The sequence below is a fragment of the Tribolium madens genome, unplaced genomic scaffold (assembly GCF_015345945.1).
Source record: "Tribolium madens isolate multiple individuals breed KSU strain unplaced genomic scaffold, Tmad_KSU_1.1 Scaffold_96;HRSCAF=242;Tcas5.2_LG5, whole genome shotgun sequence".
NCBI classification, from domain to species: Eukaryota; Metazoa; Arthropoda; class Insecta; order Coleoptera; family Tenebrionidae; genus Tribolium; species Tribolium madens.
In genome coordinates this window covers 11,102,966-11,121,002 of record NW_025401068.1, presented here as the reverse complement: position 1 = coordinate 11,121,002, position 18,037 = coordinate 11,102,966, and the positions used below count along the sequence as shown (strand labels likewise).

Below are 18,037 nucleotides of genomic sequence, written 5' to 3'. Positions count from 1 at the left end.
TATTGTAGATATTTGTATATAATAAACTTAGTCTTAAGCTGACTCTTAAGTTGATTGCATGGTGCTCGCTCCCGATCCCGCTCTCCAGCATAACAATTACAATACTCAAACAAAAGCCATAAGTCACTATTTAAGCTGTAGCCTTCTCGTCGGTGGTAACATTCGTTATTCCAGAAGCGGTGGAGGTGGTGTCGTCCGGCTGGGCCGCGCATACCAACGACGGGAACTTCTTCTGGAGGGCTTGTCTGTACTTTGGATGGCTACAAAACCCAAATTAGAGAAAAAAAAATGCGATATAAGAGTCACCTGATTCCGTAGACAATCGGGTTGTAGACGGCATTAGCCTTAGCAAAAAGCGAGCACCAGATGGTGGCCAAAGGAGTAATTTTGCCGCCTTCAAAAATCCCGGTAAAGTTGGTGACCAAGTAGGGGGTCCACGCGAAGAACCAGAGAGTGATGGTCATTAGGGCGATCTTGGCTAGCTTGCACTCGGCGCTGGTTTGGGCTGCTTCGGAGGACCGCAAGGACGCAACGTTCATTTTCTTTGCTTGTTCTCTCATTGATTTCTCGTGGGCAGCCACCGCCTGCACAATAAACCAGTAGGAGTAGATGATGGTGAAGAGGGGAACGAAGTAGACCCAAATGGCGTAAACCAAGATGTAACTCCTGCTGACCCAATTCTTGGTCAAGTAATCGGTCCCACACGCCGTCATGTTCCCTTCTGGCACGTAGCGGTTCCATCCAAACAAGGGTGCGATGGTCCACAACAAGGATAACGCCCAGATGAGGAATATTCGCAACAAGGCCCCCTTCTTGGTCAAGGGTTGCGCACTCAGCCCCTTCACAATCACATTGTACCTGTCCAAGGCGATGAAAGTCATGGTCCAGATCGATATGCATCCGAAAAGAGAGCCAGCCATGCCGTACAACTCGCACAGGAGGGGCCCCAACACCCAGGTCTCATTGTAGCAGTTGATGACCATCGCTGGAGACATGCTGAGCATCATCAGAAAGTCGGAGAAGGCCAAATTGACGACAAGGAGGTTGGAGGGGGTGCGCAAGGCTTTGGTCGAGGAGAAGATGTAGATGACCATGCCGTTGCCTACGACTGAAACAAAGCCCAAAACGCCGATCACGAAGCCCAGAATGCCGTGCCACAGGGGGTTCATGGGCGGGAACTGGTACCAATGGGCGTCCACCAAGTGGAGCATGTCGGGGAGGACTTTGTCCACGACGGTGAGGTTGCCGCCGAAGCCCGACCGCTGAGCGGCCCAGGCGATGAAGGTCGGCTCGCCCATCACAGACATGGTGGCCTGGGGGCCCAAAATCAACAATAATACTCGTGCTAAAGGGGCACTTGCCTTAAACCGCTTCTTGGAGGTATTCCAATCGTAAGAGAACACATCCAACGGAAGTTGCGTCCGTTGCGACTTCCTTTCATGACACAGCTACTTCTTTTATATAACTTCTTACCGAGCTTCTTACGTACATAATTCAATAAAGACAATCCCCTTGAGCATCTTTACTTGGCTTCAATAAGGATTCACTACTACCTAATTACATTATCTCTCCTCAAAGTTTTTGAAGTTCTTTGGTCAAGGACAAGGAATTAAGACAAGATTTTCTATATTTTTACTCGCAAACATTATTTTTTAATTTTCATTACTCGGGTGGTAGCACAAATTTTTCTCTCAAATTCATGCAAGCACAACCTTTTTTTTATATACTTAACGTAATAAGATAGTATTAGTAAAAAGTATTCTTAAATGTATACTTCTAGTAATAAAAATTTGATTTTCAAAATTCCTGATTTTTAGTCAATTTAAATTTGGCGCTATCCCGGATGTCGCTAGTGTTGCCTCTCCGCGCATGCGCACTCCCCACCAGCCAACCAACAAGAAGCCATCGTCCATTTTGAAATTGTGGCTTTGTGACGCGCACTTTTCACAATAAATAATTTAAAAACACTCAAATTCCTGCAAAAATAGAGGTGAGTCTTGCCTAAGCCCCAATTTTCGTTACATCTTTTCGTAAAAACTTCGCTGTTGGTGGTTTTTTGGCGGTTTTAGGCCGGTTTGCCGGTCACGCGTCCCTCCATCACTAAATTTAGTTTTTTCAAAGGACACAATGGCCGAGAATAACCCTCAAGAAACCGAATCTTCCAATCCTCCGCAGCAGCAACAGCAGCCCCGGCCCATGGGTGGCGGCATGGGCGGTTTCAGGGGCCGTGGAGGGCCAGGCGGTCGCGGAATGCCCAGAGGACGCGGCGGTTTTATGAGGGGAAGGTACGTTGGGTGGTACAGAGGTGTTATGTTTTTCTCTAAGATTTTTTTCCAGGGGTGGACCCGGGGGTCCTCCTGGCCGTGGGGGCCCGATGATGCGGGGACGCGGCGGCCCTAGAGGCGCGCCAAGAGGACGCTTCCCCCCAGGACCCGGTAAATGTGCATGTAAAATCTGAAAGCTCAAATTTAAACAAGATTGTGTAGGTGGTCCGCCTGGCGGTCCGGGTGGTGACGCGCAGGGCCCTCGTGGCCCCCCCGGCGGACCGCGTCCTCCGATGGGTCGTGGCGGTCCTGGCGGTTTCCGTGGTAGAGGCATGGGTGCCCCTAAAGGGCCCGGCATGGGCCGTGGTCGTGGGACAGGAATGGCACCACGTGGTAGAGGATTTGGTGGTCCGAGGGGAGTTGGAGGCCGTGGGGGTTTCTTGGGTCAGAAACGGACTCCTGGACAATTCGGTCAAGGGGGACCTGGTCCAAAAAGGCCGAGGTTTGAAAATGGCAATCAGAACGGATTTGGACAAAAGTAATTGTTTTTTGTATCATTTTGGTTTGTGTTTTAATTTTTTTTATAGTCGGCCGCAGGGATATGGCGGTAGTGGTGGTGCGTCTGGTGGTTACCAACAACAGTCGTATAATTCACAGTCGTACGGACAGGGCCAAGGGGGCTATGGCCAACAAGGTGGAAGTGGCGGATATGGAAGTGGATCTGGTGGAGGTGGTTACGGCAATTCGGGACAATATGATGGTACGAGTTATGCGACCACATATCAGACAGGTAGATGGCCATGATAGTGATAAAAAATGGGATTGGGATTATAATATGAACCATTATTGTATTTATTAACCTTGTATTGTTTTGCAAAATGGCCGGAGAAAAACGTAATAATTCGAGTAGTAATTTGAAAAAATTGTAAATAAACTGAAAGGGTTCATCGCTTTTTCACAAAACTGATTAGCTTTTTGTCTGAATTAATGTTATGGTTTAGATTCAGATAACTACGGATCTTCAGGGTACAGCAGTGGTGGAGGTGCCGGAGGCGGTGGTTACAGTAGCCAACAAGGTGGCTATGAAGACAGGAGTGGGGGATACGCACCTTCCGGGGGTTACGGTGAGTCGATGCGTTTTTGGTCGGATTAAGTTTTAAAAGTCAGAAATAATTTGATTTTTTTTATTTAGAAAAGAAAAGTGCAAAAGCATTTGTTTGAGTGGTAATTTGTTGTGTACCACATTGCAGCCATTTGTTGTTTTTTCATAGAACTGAAGCTCAAAATGTGGAATTTGACAAGGCTTAGGATGTAAATATCGTAAAAAGTTAATGAAAATAATTTAATATGATGTGATAAAGAGATTTTTTGGTGGAAATAAATTTTCTTGTTTTTAAATGTTTGAATAAATGTTTTTTGATTAAAAAAATTACAGATTTAAAGCACAAGATCGATTATGTGTCAGAACTTTTGCACGTAACAATGAAATACCATTAAAAAAAGTTGAAAAAAAGAATAGTTTTTTGTTTATTTATATAAGAGCTTATTAATAAAATACACAAGATCGATTATGTGTCAAACCAAAGGAAAGTTTTGCACATTTACTGTAATAATTTACCAAAAAGGATTTTCATATTTAAGTATTGGATATTGCCGTTGTGATGTATTGGTGCACAGTATATTCTTTTGTATTTTATTTATTTATCAAAAATGTGTGCAAATCTCAGCCTGGTTATATTAATAACCTCTTGAGATGCCTTTGACATTCATAATTAATGTGGCTTTGCATCTCCATGTTTGCAGGTTCAACAAACCAGGCTAGACGGTTCTAAAAAAGCCATCGCGTCTTTGCGTTAGAGTGTTTTTATCATTGAATGTAAATGTCTCTTATATATAATTAAGATTGTGTGAATGAATAACTCAATACATATTTTTTATATTTTGTAGTACATGTTTAGTTAATAAGTTTTTAACACTATGATGTTTTTTGGAGATTATACTTTTTCTTTCTTTGGGATCATTCATTACTTTTTGAGGAGAAAAATTTAAACGTCACAGTAGTAAATTAAAGATCTCATCAAATCGACCGTAATGCCCTTTTTGATGTGGATTAGTGCAAGGGAAATTTTTGTAGTTTAATCAAGAAATTATGTATCACTTTATTTATTGATGTGCATCTAAGCTAGTGTTCGTAGTTTTTCTATATGTTTTGAATTTAAAACAGTCGGACAAACTTTTAAACAAACTCATTGTCGAGTTTGAACAATGAACATAATTTTTAAAAGATTACTTGTACATTAAGATGAGGCATTAAAAATAAAATATTTGATAAGACATTCCTGTGCAAATTTCTTATCCCATTTTTTGACAATGTCACGAAAGAAATCGTGCAAAATTACGAAGACAATTCACAGTTCGCACAATTTGAGTAAGTATTACCTACCAAATACAATGTAATCTACAATTCTTGTAGATTTAATTTCTCTAATTTATTATATAGATGGTAACAGCTGGTTATTTTTGCATGTGTTTTATTATCAAATGACTATACAGGAATCTGGCAATATTACCAACCCGATTGTGCAAATAATAATCGTTTAATTTGAATTTACAGCTGTAACAACCTCACGAAAGAGGTGTTTGTAATATATGATCTGTAAACGAATTGATCACGTGCCAAAAATGTCATTTATACACACACTCATCCCTGTTCTGAACAGTTTTATTTGTGAAGACTAATTATGAGAAGAACTTTTTTGTTCCCGTGCCCACAAATAGTGGTGCAAACAATTTTGTCCTAAAATTGGCTGCAAAATAATCTAATAGCAAAAATGGACACATTTTAGGTAATGTATTGAAATTAAATAGTTTACTTTCTGTGATAGAACTTTTGAGCCTTTATAATTTTTTCAAAAAAGTGCATTGAAAGTAAAAAAGAACGACTTGTTCTTGTAATTTGTCTCTTTTGTAATTATTAATTTCAGATAATTAACAAACCACAAATTGACAAACAAGAAATCATCCTATTAAAATGCACTCACAAGCTCATGTTTCTCGTAGTTACTTTTTTAATCGTGTCAATTTGAACGAGTTGGATATTTTAAAGTCATTTTAACGATTTGTTCTTTCATGTCAGACTCACTTTTAAAATATCCAACTGGTTTTTGTGGTCGCTTTACTTAGACAATTTTGTTTTAGGTTGAATTGAGTCGGCTTCTCTAACGCCGTGGATTCAAGATAAGAAACAACACCAGAAGTTTGTGGTATAATGACATCATAAGTGCACTGCACTTAATTCGGAGAATTGATTAAAACAAATGTTATATAATAAACAAAAACGGAGAAAACGGAACAAAAACACTTGCAAGCGTTCCGCGAAGATGACTGACACTGATGCAAGTTTTTCTATTGTGAAGGTTAACTCGCTTCAAGTATTTCTTGCGGTTTTGCAGTGTTTTTTGTTCCGATATTTGCAATATTAACATAATATTTGACTAATGGTTTTTCAGATTTTGGAGAAGAGTGGTGCTTTGACAATAAAATTTCTCTTTTCAGGAATTTGATCTTTTTCTGTTACTACCTTAACAAGATTATCCATTCCACAAATCCCCATTCCTGTTGTTGCATCCGTGACGGATGAAAAGTTTTGATCGCCCTCGTCGGACGTAATTTATCTTGTTAAACCGAAAACAAATTTTCGCGTGCCGGACATCGTGGATCGTGTGTGGGAGACACCAAGATTTATCGTCTCTAGACTAGACTAAAAAGATTTATTGAAATAATTATGATGAAGTAGATGATGGTCATCCGGGATACAGATGTTGCTACATTTATTTTATTAATTATGTCATCAAGAGGCTTTATTTTTTCGAAAACGAGACGTTCTCGCGCACCGGAAGGTCGAGTTTCCACGATTGGTCAGCAATAGAAATCAGTTGGGACCAGATGCGATTCTCTAGTAATGAATCGTCTAATTGACTGTAAAAAAGCAAGTTTGTCAAGGAAATTGATAATTAAAAGCGGTTTTATGGGCTGTTTAGATCGGATGTCTGCTTGAAATGGAAATTGTGAGTAATTTTTAATTTCTTTCCCGGAATGTAAATAAGTATAACAGTCAACTTACACCAATTTCGGTGTAGTAGCAAGCAAACGGCTTGTTCTTTAATTATAGATTGAATTTTTTTGTATCTATCAATCTTCGATCAGTTTCAGTTGTAAAAATACACAACTCCACATAAAACCTTGGCCGGATAACAAGTGTGACGCACCTTTCGTACTTTTTCAAATCTGAATCGATTGTCAAAAATAGCGTTTTAATTTACGTCAAAGTTGCAAACAATTCCGGCTTGAGTGCAGTCGAAACTTTTTTCATTACGGCCGTTGAATAAACACAAAAACATTGTGGTTTTATTACACGAAATATCCGGAGTTTTCATGAAAAATTCAATGCATTTCTTTCATTACGAACCGGGAAGTTGATGAGATTATTTCAAGCCGGGAAAAAAATCGTTAATGACTCGAACCGTATTTTTCAGCTTCGGTTTTAAACTAAAGCCGAATCATAACTCGAACACCTCATATGCGTTGATTTATTGCCGATTTCGTCAGGAAATGTTTGAGGCCGTATTATAAATATTTATGGATTAATTATTAAGATATAAAATTGAACTGATAGTTTATAACAGGTTTCGTTCTAAAAATTAGTTCGGATTGATTTTTTTTGTAAGTTTGTGTTTGTTGCACACGGGTCCATTAACCACTCGGTTCGAACCGTTCGTTCTAATGTGAAGAGTAAATCGAGAGTTGATTAAGCCGTGAAATTACCGAACTAATTAGTAATAGTGTTAAACGACTCGGTTGGGATGTAACTTTGTAAAAGCCGAAAACCGGTTAAAAACCATATTTATAAAGTAACATGTTTTCATATTGCGAATGCAGCTATTTTTGTTTTAAAATTTATTAGAACTGGTCTGGAAATGTTAACCATTTTTGCAAACGGTTAACCTGTTACTTAGTCTTCTAGGTTTTTTATATTTTTATATAAAATTGATTTACGAAATTGCGATAGATTACTGCTAGTGGCAGGAACTAACCACAATTTTTCCTGGAATCATTTCCGCAGAGTCGATAAGTAATAATCCCCGGGATAAATGGAACAAGTCTGAGTTTGGGAAAATTATTTGATTCCGAAAAAACTATTGATGAGGGTTTTTCTTTGAAGAAATTTTATTCTCCAAGAATTGAGATGATCTTGATATTTGAATTGTCTAGGTTTTTAATAAAAAATTGTCTCTAAAATTAAATTTCGAAATATTGAATAACACCAGTAATTAAATATTTACAAATATGAAACACGAACTAAAATTAACTTGATACTTATGTGAAATCAGCAAAACCGCAAATGTTTGGTAATTTTTGAAATTTATATTTTTTTAATTTTTAGTTCAAAAATACATATACCGTTTTCAAAAAAGTGTATTTTTGATAATTTTGTTTTTGTATATGTATGTTAAAAAAACCTTTATCCTTCTGGCAGTGCCAAAGAAAGAGAAAATTATTGTTACAGACAAGGAAATCCAAATTAGGCAAGTTTCCTGCCTTTCATGTGTGGTTCGACAAATAAGGTGGGGTTTAAACAAAAAAAAAAAAATCAATACAGTCGCTGAGAATCTTATTAAGAGAATAGCACAGGATTTAAGTTAATTAGTCGGCAAGATATGACAGTAATTAATGTAAACTAAAACGATTTTCTCAAAGCATTGTTACTACACTAATTGGCGTTGTAGGAAAAAAATTGGACGGGATTAAAATCGATATTTGCAGGAAAAACTATTAAAATTTATTCTTTTGGATCCCGAAACAGTTGGCCGATAACCGAAAATTGTCTTGGTTCACACGCCTCTAGTCTGGTCCTTCCTAAATCCCAAGGGTTCTCGCGAACGTAAAAACCGGTCGTGTCTTTGTTTGCCCACCCTGTATGGTATTGTGTTCCATCTCGTCCTCTTGTAAATCTTCCACTTCGCCGTGGGTCGGGTAAAAATTGCTCAAATCAATTTTAGACTTGGACAAAACGTCACCAATTGCGACAATAATAACTCCCCCAAGGCGTTCATTAATCATATTTTCGGGAAGTTTAGACAAGAGCCGCTCCATCCATGTCGGGCCGGCAAACGGAATCGTTTAACCACTCACCAGAGTTTAACTTCGTTGCTTGACTGCTTCTCAGTTTACTTTTAACCTTAGAGGAGCGAGGTGGTGCATGCGACTCGCCTCACCGACTCCTATCGCGTGTTTCCATCTTTTCGGATTCCTAGGGTGGCTTTCGACGAAACTCGGGTGGAAATTCAAGGTAAGGCCCAGACTTTGAGGTGGTGCGGTCGACGACCGATTCGGAATTTATCATCGAAAATTCTGCGACAATTGTTGGACGAAAAAGTGCGGACGCGCTCTGTGTCGGAATGCAGGCTTTGGGAAATGCACGTCATGTCTGAACTTATCTCGTAAATGTCAGCTAATTGCCGGTTCAACGACATTCGATCACTCGACTCGGACGCTTTTTCGCCGGTGACCAATTTGTTTATTGATTCGGACAGAGGAAAGTAATTAATCGTAATTTTAGACGATTTATGGGGATCACCCGCTCGCCGACGATTTAAATAATTACCCGCATCATCGCAACGGTTTGGAATAAATCGCGCTGAATTGCGGTTTCATTTAATTCGACGAGACGATCGATTCAAAGGTTATTGTTGTTAATCGGACCGGCGACTGAAACAAGAGATTCGACATTTTCAGGATTTTCAAAAAAAAAACATCAAATTCATCAAAGGACATTTCTGAAATAAAAATTTTTGAAAAATAAATCGTTCAGGAAATTGCAAATGATATTTATTTGTGTTTTTTGAAAATTACAATTCCATGAATTTGTTAATGATATCAGGATTTATTACTAAGAAAAACAAAAGCCCAAACCGCATCCATAGGCGTTCAATTTCTGAAATAAATATATATTTTAATAAACCGGTCACGAAATAGGAAATTGTGTTTATTTTGATTTATGTATTTTGTAAATTAGAATACTGTGATTTTGTTAATGATTCAAGATATTCGAAATTTTCAGGATTTTCATAAAAAAACACCAAATTCGTCAATTAAAAGACCTTTATTGCTAAAAAGCAAAAGCCCAAACTACATTCCTAGTCGCCGTTCGATCTTTGAAATAAAAGGTTTAAAAAAAATAGCTCAGAAAATTGCAAATTATATTTATTTGTGTTTTTTCATTGTTTTTGATTCAAGATATTCGAAACTTTCAGGATTTTCATAAAAAGCACCAAATTCATCAATCAAAAGACATTTATTACTAGAAAACCAAAGGCCCAGACCGTTCTAGTTCCCGTTTTTGAAACATAAATAGTAGCTCCGGAAATAGCATTTTGATTTGTGTTTTTTTGAAAATTGAGAATATTGCGAATTTATTAATGATTTGTTTCGTTTCAAGAGCAAACATGACTATTTGTTCGTGTAAATTAGTTCTGGTTTAACCTAAAATTAGGCATCTAATTTATTGATTTGAATCAAAATCGCGTCTTTACGTGAGAAGCTTGAATCTAAATAATACGTTCGCGGTTTTGAATATCGTGTCCGTGAACTCGGGAATCAACTGCCGGAAAATAAATTTGAATTTCTCTTCATTTCGACTCTAATTATTCAAAGTACAAATTTTTAAACTATTTATTGTCACTTAAAAACGACAATAATACGACAAAATGACTAATGACTTCCTTTTCAAAAGTACAAAGTGCACCATTAGGTGCACTTTTTCTGATTAAACATTCTCGATAACTAAACAGTCATTTAGGAAAAGTCACACTTTGATTGAAGTAAAATCTCAGGGATTATGAGTTCAGTGAAACGATTATATGTCGATAAAAGAAATGAGAAAAGTCACGCAGAGTGGTTTATTATCGCCTAATTACCTCGTTAAAGACTTAATCATAAATTAGCAACTTCCAACTGAGGTGAAACCTATTATTTTGGGGAAGAATCCCGACCCCCTGTGTGGTGTCAAACTTTATGAAACTATAAAATTTTTGTCCCATTCAGCACCTAATTAAACCATAAATATTTATAACGTTACAAACCTTTACCACTTGTTAACAACTGTAACTTGAAACCATTTCCTGGCACTAAATTATCAAATTACCAAGTCTACGACTTATCAATGGGACTCAGCTCGGGGTCATTCTACGTGTTGGCTACCTGTGATGGTTTTGCAAGGCCATGTTCATCTGGGATATTTATGGCCGGGAGTAATCGGAGGGTTAATCCCTCGGTGGGGGATTGAGCAATGAGGGGTTTATGTATCGATGTCGTGCTTATTGTCCGTAATGGAATAAAGGGGATATTAGATAAATCAAAGGGAAGTTATGTCAAATCGAGCTTAACTTCATTTGGGGGGATTTGCACTAATCGTAGTAAAGCACCAGGAATTTTTATAATTTAGGAGTTAGATTTTACGTTTTAACAAGTACCTATTTACTAGCATTCCGAGTTTTACTTTTGCCTTGATTTAATTTAAAATTACCAAGTTTCTTTCTGCTACTGTAACTCACCTTCGGTGTTTTAACGGTAACATCCATCTATCTTGTTAGCAACATTCGAGGTCGCTTCATAAAACCCAATACAATCTTGTTTATTTTCCAAACAGAAAAATGATTTGCATTGAACTAACTATCCGTCGATAAATTTTCTCAGAAACATTGACATCTGCGACTTGTGCTGTTTGTCCATGAGATACTGGGAAGCACCTAGACTAAACGTTTACATATTCGCGTCGATTTTTTTCGCATTACGCAAACAAACCATAAATTTGCGATTTTTTTCCGTTGCCAAGTCCGGGCGATTTTCCCAACACTACCACTTGTTGGTATTTGTGAATGAAAAAACGCATTTGTCGTAAATTAACGTTATAGGTGACATAATAGGAATTGCATACAACTCGCCACACGTAGTCGCTATAATTATATTCAATTTGCAATGCAGTCAACATTTCTGAATAGTTATTGGCGATGATCAGTTTTTTCTGGCCTTTACGAAGTGACTCAATCAATCAAATATTATATCCAAACTGAAAGTATTTTCATAATCACTTCTGATGTGGTACCGACGTATTTGCATTGACTTATTTATCAATATGAATTATGAAATGGAATTTCCTGATCTCATTTTGAAAATTTTCAGTTGTCTTACAAATTACATTACGGCAAAAGTAAGTAGGTCATTGAAGTATTTCAAGGAAATTAACTAGAAAATGTTAAAAATTCTCTCACCTTGATTCATGTAGAAAAAACTGTGCAGGTTTATGACCTGCAAGTGGAATAAATATTGTTTTCACTTTTTCCAAATGAAAATGTCGAGAGGAAGGAGCAATTTCCAGATGTTTCAAAATCATTTCAGTCCCACTTTCAATAATAATGACTCACCCTGTAGGGTGAAGGAAATTTCAAATTTTAATAATGGAGTCCTGTAAAAGGAATACAGTATGAAATACACATACTTTAAAATTCGCTTTAGCAATAAATATACATGAAAGGAGTTTTTATTGTCGACATTTTTTCACGTCTCATGTTTTACAAGGCTCTATAAACAACACCGTGCTCAAAAATCAGAAATTTAAAATATCTATCGAGTAGTATAGGACATTCATGAGATGGGAATTATAATATGAAAAATTACGTTTTTTGAAATAACAGAAAAATAGGACAAATCAAAAGTTTTTTTTTTAATTTTTGTAAATAAATGTATTTTTGATAATTTCAAAAATAAATCGTATGTTATAGAAAAAACTGTTGTCGATTTGTAATTAACAAATGACTTTTTTTAATTTTTTATTTAATGTTTTGGACTTGAAGATCCCAGTAATATCGTTTTAAAAGTATATTACAATATGAGTTGCAATCAATCAAGCAATTATTCAAAATTCCGATACGAGCCACGTAGCGGCGAGTTGAGCAACAAACAATCGCTTCAATTTTATACTATTTTTTCTATCTTGCGCTTATTAAAAAAAATCAAAAAATCAGAGATTCAAAAACTATAATTACAGTCACTTTCATCTTAAAATAAAGAAAAAAGATTTCTTTAACTGGTACCACATGTCGCATTTAGGTTCTTTTATTATCAATAAATCACAGTTTAAACTCCTTGACATTTCTCTATCCCAGTTTTACGACGGCAACTTTCCTCGTCTATTAAATTTAACAATTCTCGGTTATTATAACTTTGCCAAGAGTTGGAGTTCTCTGATTAGCAAACCGTGTGTTCCATGTATGACGAAATTAATCGTCAAACTGTTACCAAAAGCCGTATAACTTTCTGGCACACATAAGTCCCTCTTGCAGGTAGTATATAGGAAAAAGGCGGGAAGCGCAGCATCGGAATGCGGCGAAGGGCGCCACGAGAGTATTGTGTGCCCCCGTGATTCATTTTCAAGCGATGTCAATTCAAGAGGTATTTAGGACGCAACCGCCGGCAATAAAGCGACTCGAGGGTGGAGGAATTTTTATTACGATCAGGTAGTTTTCGCACCTCAAGGGCGCTAATTGCTATACAGGGCGGCTTTGTAATAATAGGCACAATTCTACAGGGTGTTAGAGCAACACAACAAAAAAGCCGTGACAGAAAAAATACAAAGTTTTATAGATTGTGCTTTAGGTCCAATCATTTCTAAGTTGCATAATAATGTTTGAAAAAAAAGAAATATTTTTCAGGCGCAATAAGTAATTTTCTCTTATAGGTATTAATAATGTTGTTGTTTATTTCTTAGATGAGTGGAAGTAGTAGTATAACTTTATTCTAGAAATGGTTACTATGAACAAAACTTTTTGTAAACAACACTTGAAAAACAGTACATATACCTAAAACGCAATAATTACACTTTACACATACATAATTCACGACCGTTTGATAGCTTTTTATTTCATCTCAAATTAAGAAATCGACAACTAAATTGGAACATTTCAAATTTTTTATTAAAAAAAAAGTTGAATGTACCTTAAGAGAAAACGTCTTATACAGGCTGTTCGGTCCAAGTCGCCCCGGCCGATAACACATAAACTTACTTTTTTTTTTCAAAAACTAGTTTCTCAAATAATACTATTCATTCCTCGTTTTCTTAGTAAATACATCAAATTTTTTTGGCACGTCCGGTGTAGCCGGAAATGCTACCAAATTTAGTTTTTCAAATGGAACACCTATGTTTTTTTTTCCTTCAAACATTTTACTTGTCAAGGTATTCATGCAAAAAGCAATATGCTTGGATACCGTTTTATTGTTAGTTTGACAAAGCCTAATTTGTCAAAAAATCTTATCGATATCTTTAATAGTGGATGATATTAATTACGACGAATTGGTAGATAAGCTTGAAGTGTTTTTAAGTGCAATAAAAATAGAGCGGAAGTTGAAAGACAGTATAGAGAAAAATACTCAAATACAGTTCATCCATATCGTTGGAAATTTAGTCGAATTGAAAAACAACTGAGACAAATAGGTTCGCTTCTTAAAACTAAAAAACCTGTGGTTGAAGAACAAGAAAATAGAAATCTGAGTGTTCTATTATCAGTCGAAGAAAATTGAAGAGTTTCCATAAGACAACTCGCTCATCAACTGACAAATTAGATTTGTTAAACCAAAAATAAAACTGTATCCAAGCATTTTTTTTTATTCACACCTTTCCTTTAAAATTAAAAATCAGGCTACGCGACCAATTTCCTTATACCATTCTAAGATTTAAGATGTTTAGCATTGTGTTACGCAAAATGTAATAAATAGTGGTTTACAGTATTTTGCATGTCAATTATTATTGTTTGAAGGAAAAAAAACATAGGTGTTCCATTTGAAAAACTAAATTTGGTAGCATTTCCGGCAACACCGGATGCGCTAAAAAAATTGATACATTTATTAAGAAAGCCAAGAATAAATATTAGTAATTAAATATTTACTTTTTTAAAAAAAGAAGTAAGTTTAGGTGTTATCAGCCGGGGCGACTTGGACCGAACATCCTGTATACATAGAGAAAAGTTGGCATTATTTGCTCGTGTGATAATGAACAAATTTTCTTTACTTTATAATAAACTACAATTTTTAAATCTAACCCCTGTAGAATTTTGCCTATTATTTCAAAACCACTCTGAGGAGTGGAAATACGTTTCTTTTTCGTTCTCTTGTAGCACTTGAAAACGCGATCTAATTACTTGCTCTTAAAAGCTTCATAATGACCAGCACTCTAATGAAATCGTCTTAAAAGTGGTAACATTTTCTCGATAAAAAGTTGAAAAGTGTGTGGGGTCCGATCAGACCTCCGGCAAGGTATGCAGACAGTTGCGAGATATGCGGTATCCTGTCTGGGGTTCCAGAATATCGCACGAGTCGTAAATCTACATAACAACTCGCTCTGTACTTGTATATCCGAGTTCTGAAGGGGATTTCGCGACGTTGATGCATTGCAACGGCCAATGATCACAGTTCTGCATTAGACGAATTAATCGGCTTTGGGGCTTTCGACGTTTGACCCCCAAATAAGTCAGTTTTTACGACACAGTGCGAAAATTGCGCCAGAAAGAGGGGCTTGTGACCCGTGCGGCGCTTAGTAATTTGCTTTTTATCTAGGGGAGATCGACCTCGTCCGTGTGCTGGGAATTTTAAATTCGAGCTCTTTTTCTCGCTGTTTTAATCATAATTGTTGCGAGTCGGTGAAAGCAGCACGTCGGACGGTCACGAAATGCCAGATGCATTTCGCCGGTTGCATTGTACACTCCTCTGGCATGAGAAAAGATATATAGATTGCATAAATTGTGTGAATTATTTGTTGGCTCGCCCGATAAGTAACACGTTTACTATACCTACAAGGTGTGCCATAAAATCAACGTGAAAAGTGTCATTTGTGCAATTTTATTTGAGTATTTAGTGACATCAAATACAATGTTTAGACTCTTCTGAATTTGTTATTAAATTTAATAAAGAAGTTGATTTGGTGATTTTTAGGACCGATTTAGTGTTCAGAGACTCGAAAAGGCAAAAATTAGCCCATTTTAGATACAGGCTGGTAATTTTTGACGAAATAATTGCATTTATAACTGAAAACATGCCCCCAAACGCTCGAAAAAAGGCAAAAATAATGCCTTTTTGGACCTCCTAATTGTATGATTGTTTGTTTTAGCAAAATCTCGCGTTTTTTCTTAGGTTTATAGTTCAAATTTTAAACGCTTAATATGGTGAAATTTTGAGAAAAACCATCAAGTTTTTAGCTCAAAAGCGTCCTAAAACTCCGAAATGGAGTAAAATAAAATAAAAACATTTTTAACCGAATTTCGTGTTTTTTCGGCATACTTTTGAAGAAATGTTTGAAAAATGTGAACATGTCGTTTTAGAGCTAAATTAATGATTTTTTAGCCCGGTGTAGCGAAGTTTTTCCAAAAGACTGGATTTGTTTCATTGTTTGTAAATAAAAAAGTGCTTAAGGGCTTGAAAAACGCAAAAATAAGGCCATTCTCGATCCAGTTTGGTGATTTTTTGGCTTATTTATGACGAAATTTTGTGAAATAATTTGCAAATTATAACAAAAAAAGAGCTGAAACGCTCGAAAAAGGCAAAAATAATATCATTTTGGAACTCCTAATTAACTTTTCGACCTGTTACACGAAATCTCGCTTTTTTTTCACTTTTTTTTTTATCTCAAAACCGTGTTCCACGATCGCTAACAGCAAAAATAAGATCATTTTTGTCATAATTTGGTGACACAGATTATTGAAATCTTGAGAAAAACTACGTTTTCAACTCAAAAGCCCACTAAAATACTCGGAAAGGGCTAAAATAACACCATTCTTGACCGAATTTCGTGTCTTTTCGGCATAGATTTGACTAAATACTTGAAAATGTCATTTCCTATCTAATTTAAAGTTTTTTCAGCCCGTTGTAGCGAAGTTTTGCGAAAAAACTGGATTTGTTTGCTGATCTAAAAAGGACTAAAAGGCAGAAAGAAAACCATGTTTGACCTAATTCGGCTTACTTTTGACGATATGTTGTGTTTTCAGCTGAAAATGTTTTCTAAAACGTTCAGAAAAGGCAATTGACGAAATTATAGCATTTCTAACAGAAAAAAAACCCGGATAATCTTGCTAAAACACTTGACAAAGGCAAAAATAATGATCTAATTTTGTGCATTTTGTATTCGAGTCAGCGAAATCATGCAAAAACAGTTTTCAGTTTCAAAAATGTACTTAAACGCTCAAAAAAGCCAAAAATAAAACCATTTCGACACAATTTTGGTGCGTTTTCGGCTTACTTTTACGAAATTTTTCGAAATAATATTTATGGTTGAAAAACGCTCGAAGGAATGTCATTTTCGCCTCAACTTGGTGTTTTTTGTTCCCGATTTAACGAAAAACTGAGTTTATGAAATGCTTGATGAAGAAATGAAAACAAAAAATAACCACATGTTGACTAATTTAGTGATTTTTTTTCGGTTTATTTTTAGCGAAATTGCGTTTCTGGTTGAAATTAAAGTGAAGTTAAAAAATACATATAAGATTGTAATATTGTTTTTTTTTATAAAAAGTTTGGTGTTTGTGTTTTTAGTTAAAAAAAATCAAAAATTGCTCATAATTAGTGATAAAAATGAAAATTTTGATGCTAACAAATTTTATTAGACCTTCGCTAATTTCTTGGCGCGATCACACGATGACAATTTCATTTTTACCATGATAAAGTAAAAAGTGTGTTTATTTCTCTGATTAATAAATTTTAGCAACCATGTGAGCACCCATCTCGGCGAGCTCGAATCAGCAGTGCCATGTTCATCAGCGCGGTGATTTTTTTTCTGGTATTGGCAACGGTTTTGCTACCACCGACCGCCGCTGATGTTTCCCCTCAACGAGGCAGACAACGCAAAGGTGCCACTTTTCCGTCATCTCCATCGAGGGAACGCAAACCCAACATTGTGCTTATCCTCACCGACGATCAAGATGTCGAATTGGGCTCGTTGAATTTTATGCCAAAGACGGCAAGGGCTATAAGGGACCAGGGGGCAGAATTCAGACATGCCTACGTGACGACGCCTATGTGCTGTCCGTCGAGGTCGTCGCTGTTGACGGGGATGTACGTCCACAATCACCACGTCTACACCAACAACGACAACTGCTCCAGCAGCCAGTGGCAAGCCACCTACGAGACCAGGTCCTTTGCCACGTACCTATCCAACGCTGGATATAGAACAGGTAACGTTTCATGTTGAACACGAACACAAGTTAAAATGCTCTACGACCAATAGTTTTTGAGATATTGAATAATATATGTAATAAGCGAAAAGATTTGCAGATTCGTAATCAGCGCTTCAAAATCATTTGTTCAAGAATTTTGACTAGTTTTTATTTATTTATTGTTTTGTATCAAATGTACCAGGTGAATTAAAAGTATGGAACGAAGCGTTTTTCTCGTAAACTAACTACTTTACAAAAAAAAATAATTAATGTAGCGTAAAGTCCAATTAAAATGTGACCATTTATCAAGAATAACATTTTTCGAAATTTCTTTTAGTTTTCGGGTTTTAGAAAAAAAAATTTTTTTTTAATGGCAACCCACTATGGTAATTTTTTTAATTAAAGATTATGATCTAAAAATGGCCTCTAATTAAACAGAATTGTTTTCTAGTCAGTACTTTTTTTTTAATAAATTGTTAAAGTTGCGTTCCGAGCCCATCACGAAGATTTTCCGAACTT

The 18,037-nt window shown here is 36.4% G+C and overlaps 3 protein-coding genes across 11 annotated transcripts in view; 2 read left to right on the top strand and 1 right to left on the bottom strand.

Annotated features, from left to right (window-relative positions):
• Positions 1–2,439, bottom strand: part of LOC123013594 (rhodopsin) — a 6,889-nt gene extending 4,450 nt beyond the window's left edge. The window contains exons 1-3 of the mRNA XM_044412219.1: positions 1,362–2,439; positions 307–1,313; positions 13–260 (exon numbers count right to left, since the gene is read on the bottom strand). Coding sequence (XP_044268154.1) covers positions 131–260; positions 307–1,307 — 1,131 coding nt within the window. The 5' untranslated portion in view covers positions 1,308–1,313; positions 1,362–2,439 and the 3' untranslated portion in view covers positions 13–130. The remainder of the gene's footprint in view (positions 1–12; positions 261–306; positions 1,314–1,361) is intronic.
• On the top strand, positions 1,845–5,822 carry LOC123013595 (glycine-rich cell wall structural protein 2-like). 5 transcript variants are annotated; one of them, XM_044412224.1, is made up of 7 exons: positions 1,845–1,990; positions 2,122–2,285; positions 2,326–2,435; positions 2,487–2,802; positions 2,852–3,024; positions 3,266–3,388; positions 5,463–5,822. In XM_044412224.1, the coding sequence occupies exons 2-7, from the start codon at positions 2,128–2,130 to the stop codon at positions 5,465–5,467; spliced, it is 885 nt and encodes a 294-aa protein (XP_044268159.1). In that variant the 5' UTR covers positions 1,845–1,990; positions 2,122–2,127; the 3' UTR covers positions 5,468–5,822. The 5 variants fall into 5 exon arrangements, with proteins under 5 accessions (XP_044268159.1, XP_044268157.1, XP_044268156.1 ...); XM_044412222.1 differs by having other exon boundaries at positions 2,852–3,054; XM_044412221.1 differs by lacking the exon at positions 5,463–5,822 and adding an exon at positions 4,068–4,600 and having other exon boundaries at positions 2,338–2,435; positions 2,852–3,054.
• A 143-nt stretch (positions 5,823–5,965) lies between these two features.
• LOC123013589 (extracellular sulfatase SULF-1 homolog) overlaps positions 5,966–18,037 on the top strand; it is a 27,910-nt gene continuing 15,838 nt past the window's right edge. For 4 of the 5 annotated variants that reach the window (XM_044412210.1, XM_044412212.1, XM_044412209.1 and 1 more), the window contains exons 1-2: positions 8,462–8,613; positions 17,068–17,536. In XM_044412210.1, coding sequence (XP_044268145.1) covers positions 8,524–8,613; positions 17,068–17,536 — 559 coding nt within the window. In that variant the 5' untranslated portion in view covers positions 8,462–8,523. Of the gene's footprint in view, positions 6,332–8,461; positions 8,614–17,067; positions 17,537–18,037 lie in introns of those variants that run through there. The other variant, XM_044412211.1, reaches the window with a different exon arrangement.

Bases quoted from the DNA above. Each gene is read 5' to 3' on its own strand.
- LOC123013595 (XM_044412220.1), top strand. From the start codon at position 2,128: ATGGCCGAGAATAACCCTCAAGAAACCGAATCTTCCAATCCTCCGCAG. The intron at 2,286-2,325 runs GTACGTTGGGTG...TTTTTCTCTAAG, and splicing joins GGCGGTTTTATGAGGGGAAG to ATTTTTTTCCAGGGGTGGAC. The intron at 2,803-2,851 runs GTAATTGTTTTT...TTTTTTTTATAG, and splicing joins CAGAACGGATTTGGACAAAA to TCGGCCGCAGGGATATGGCG.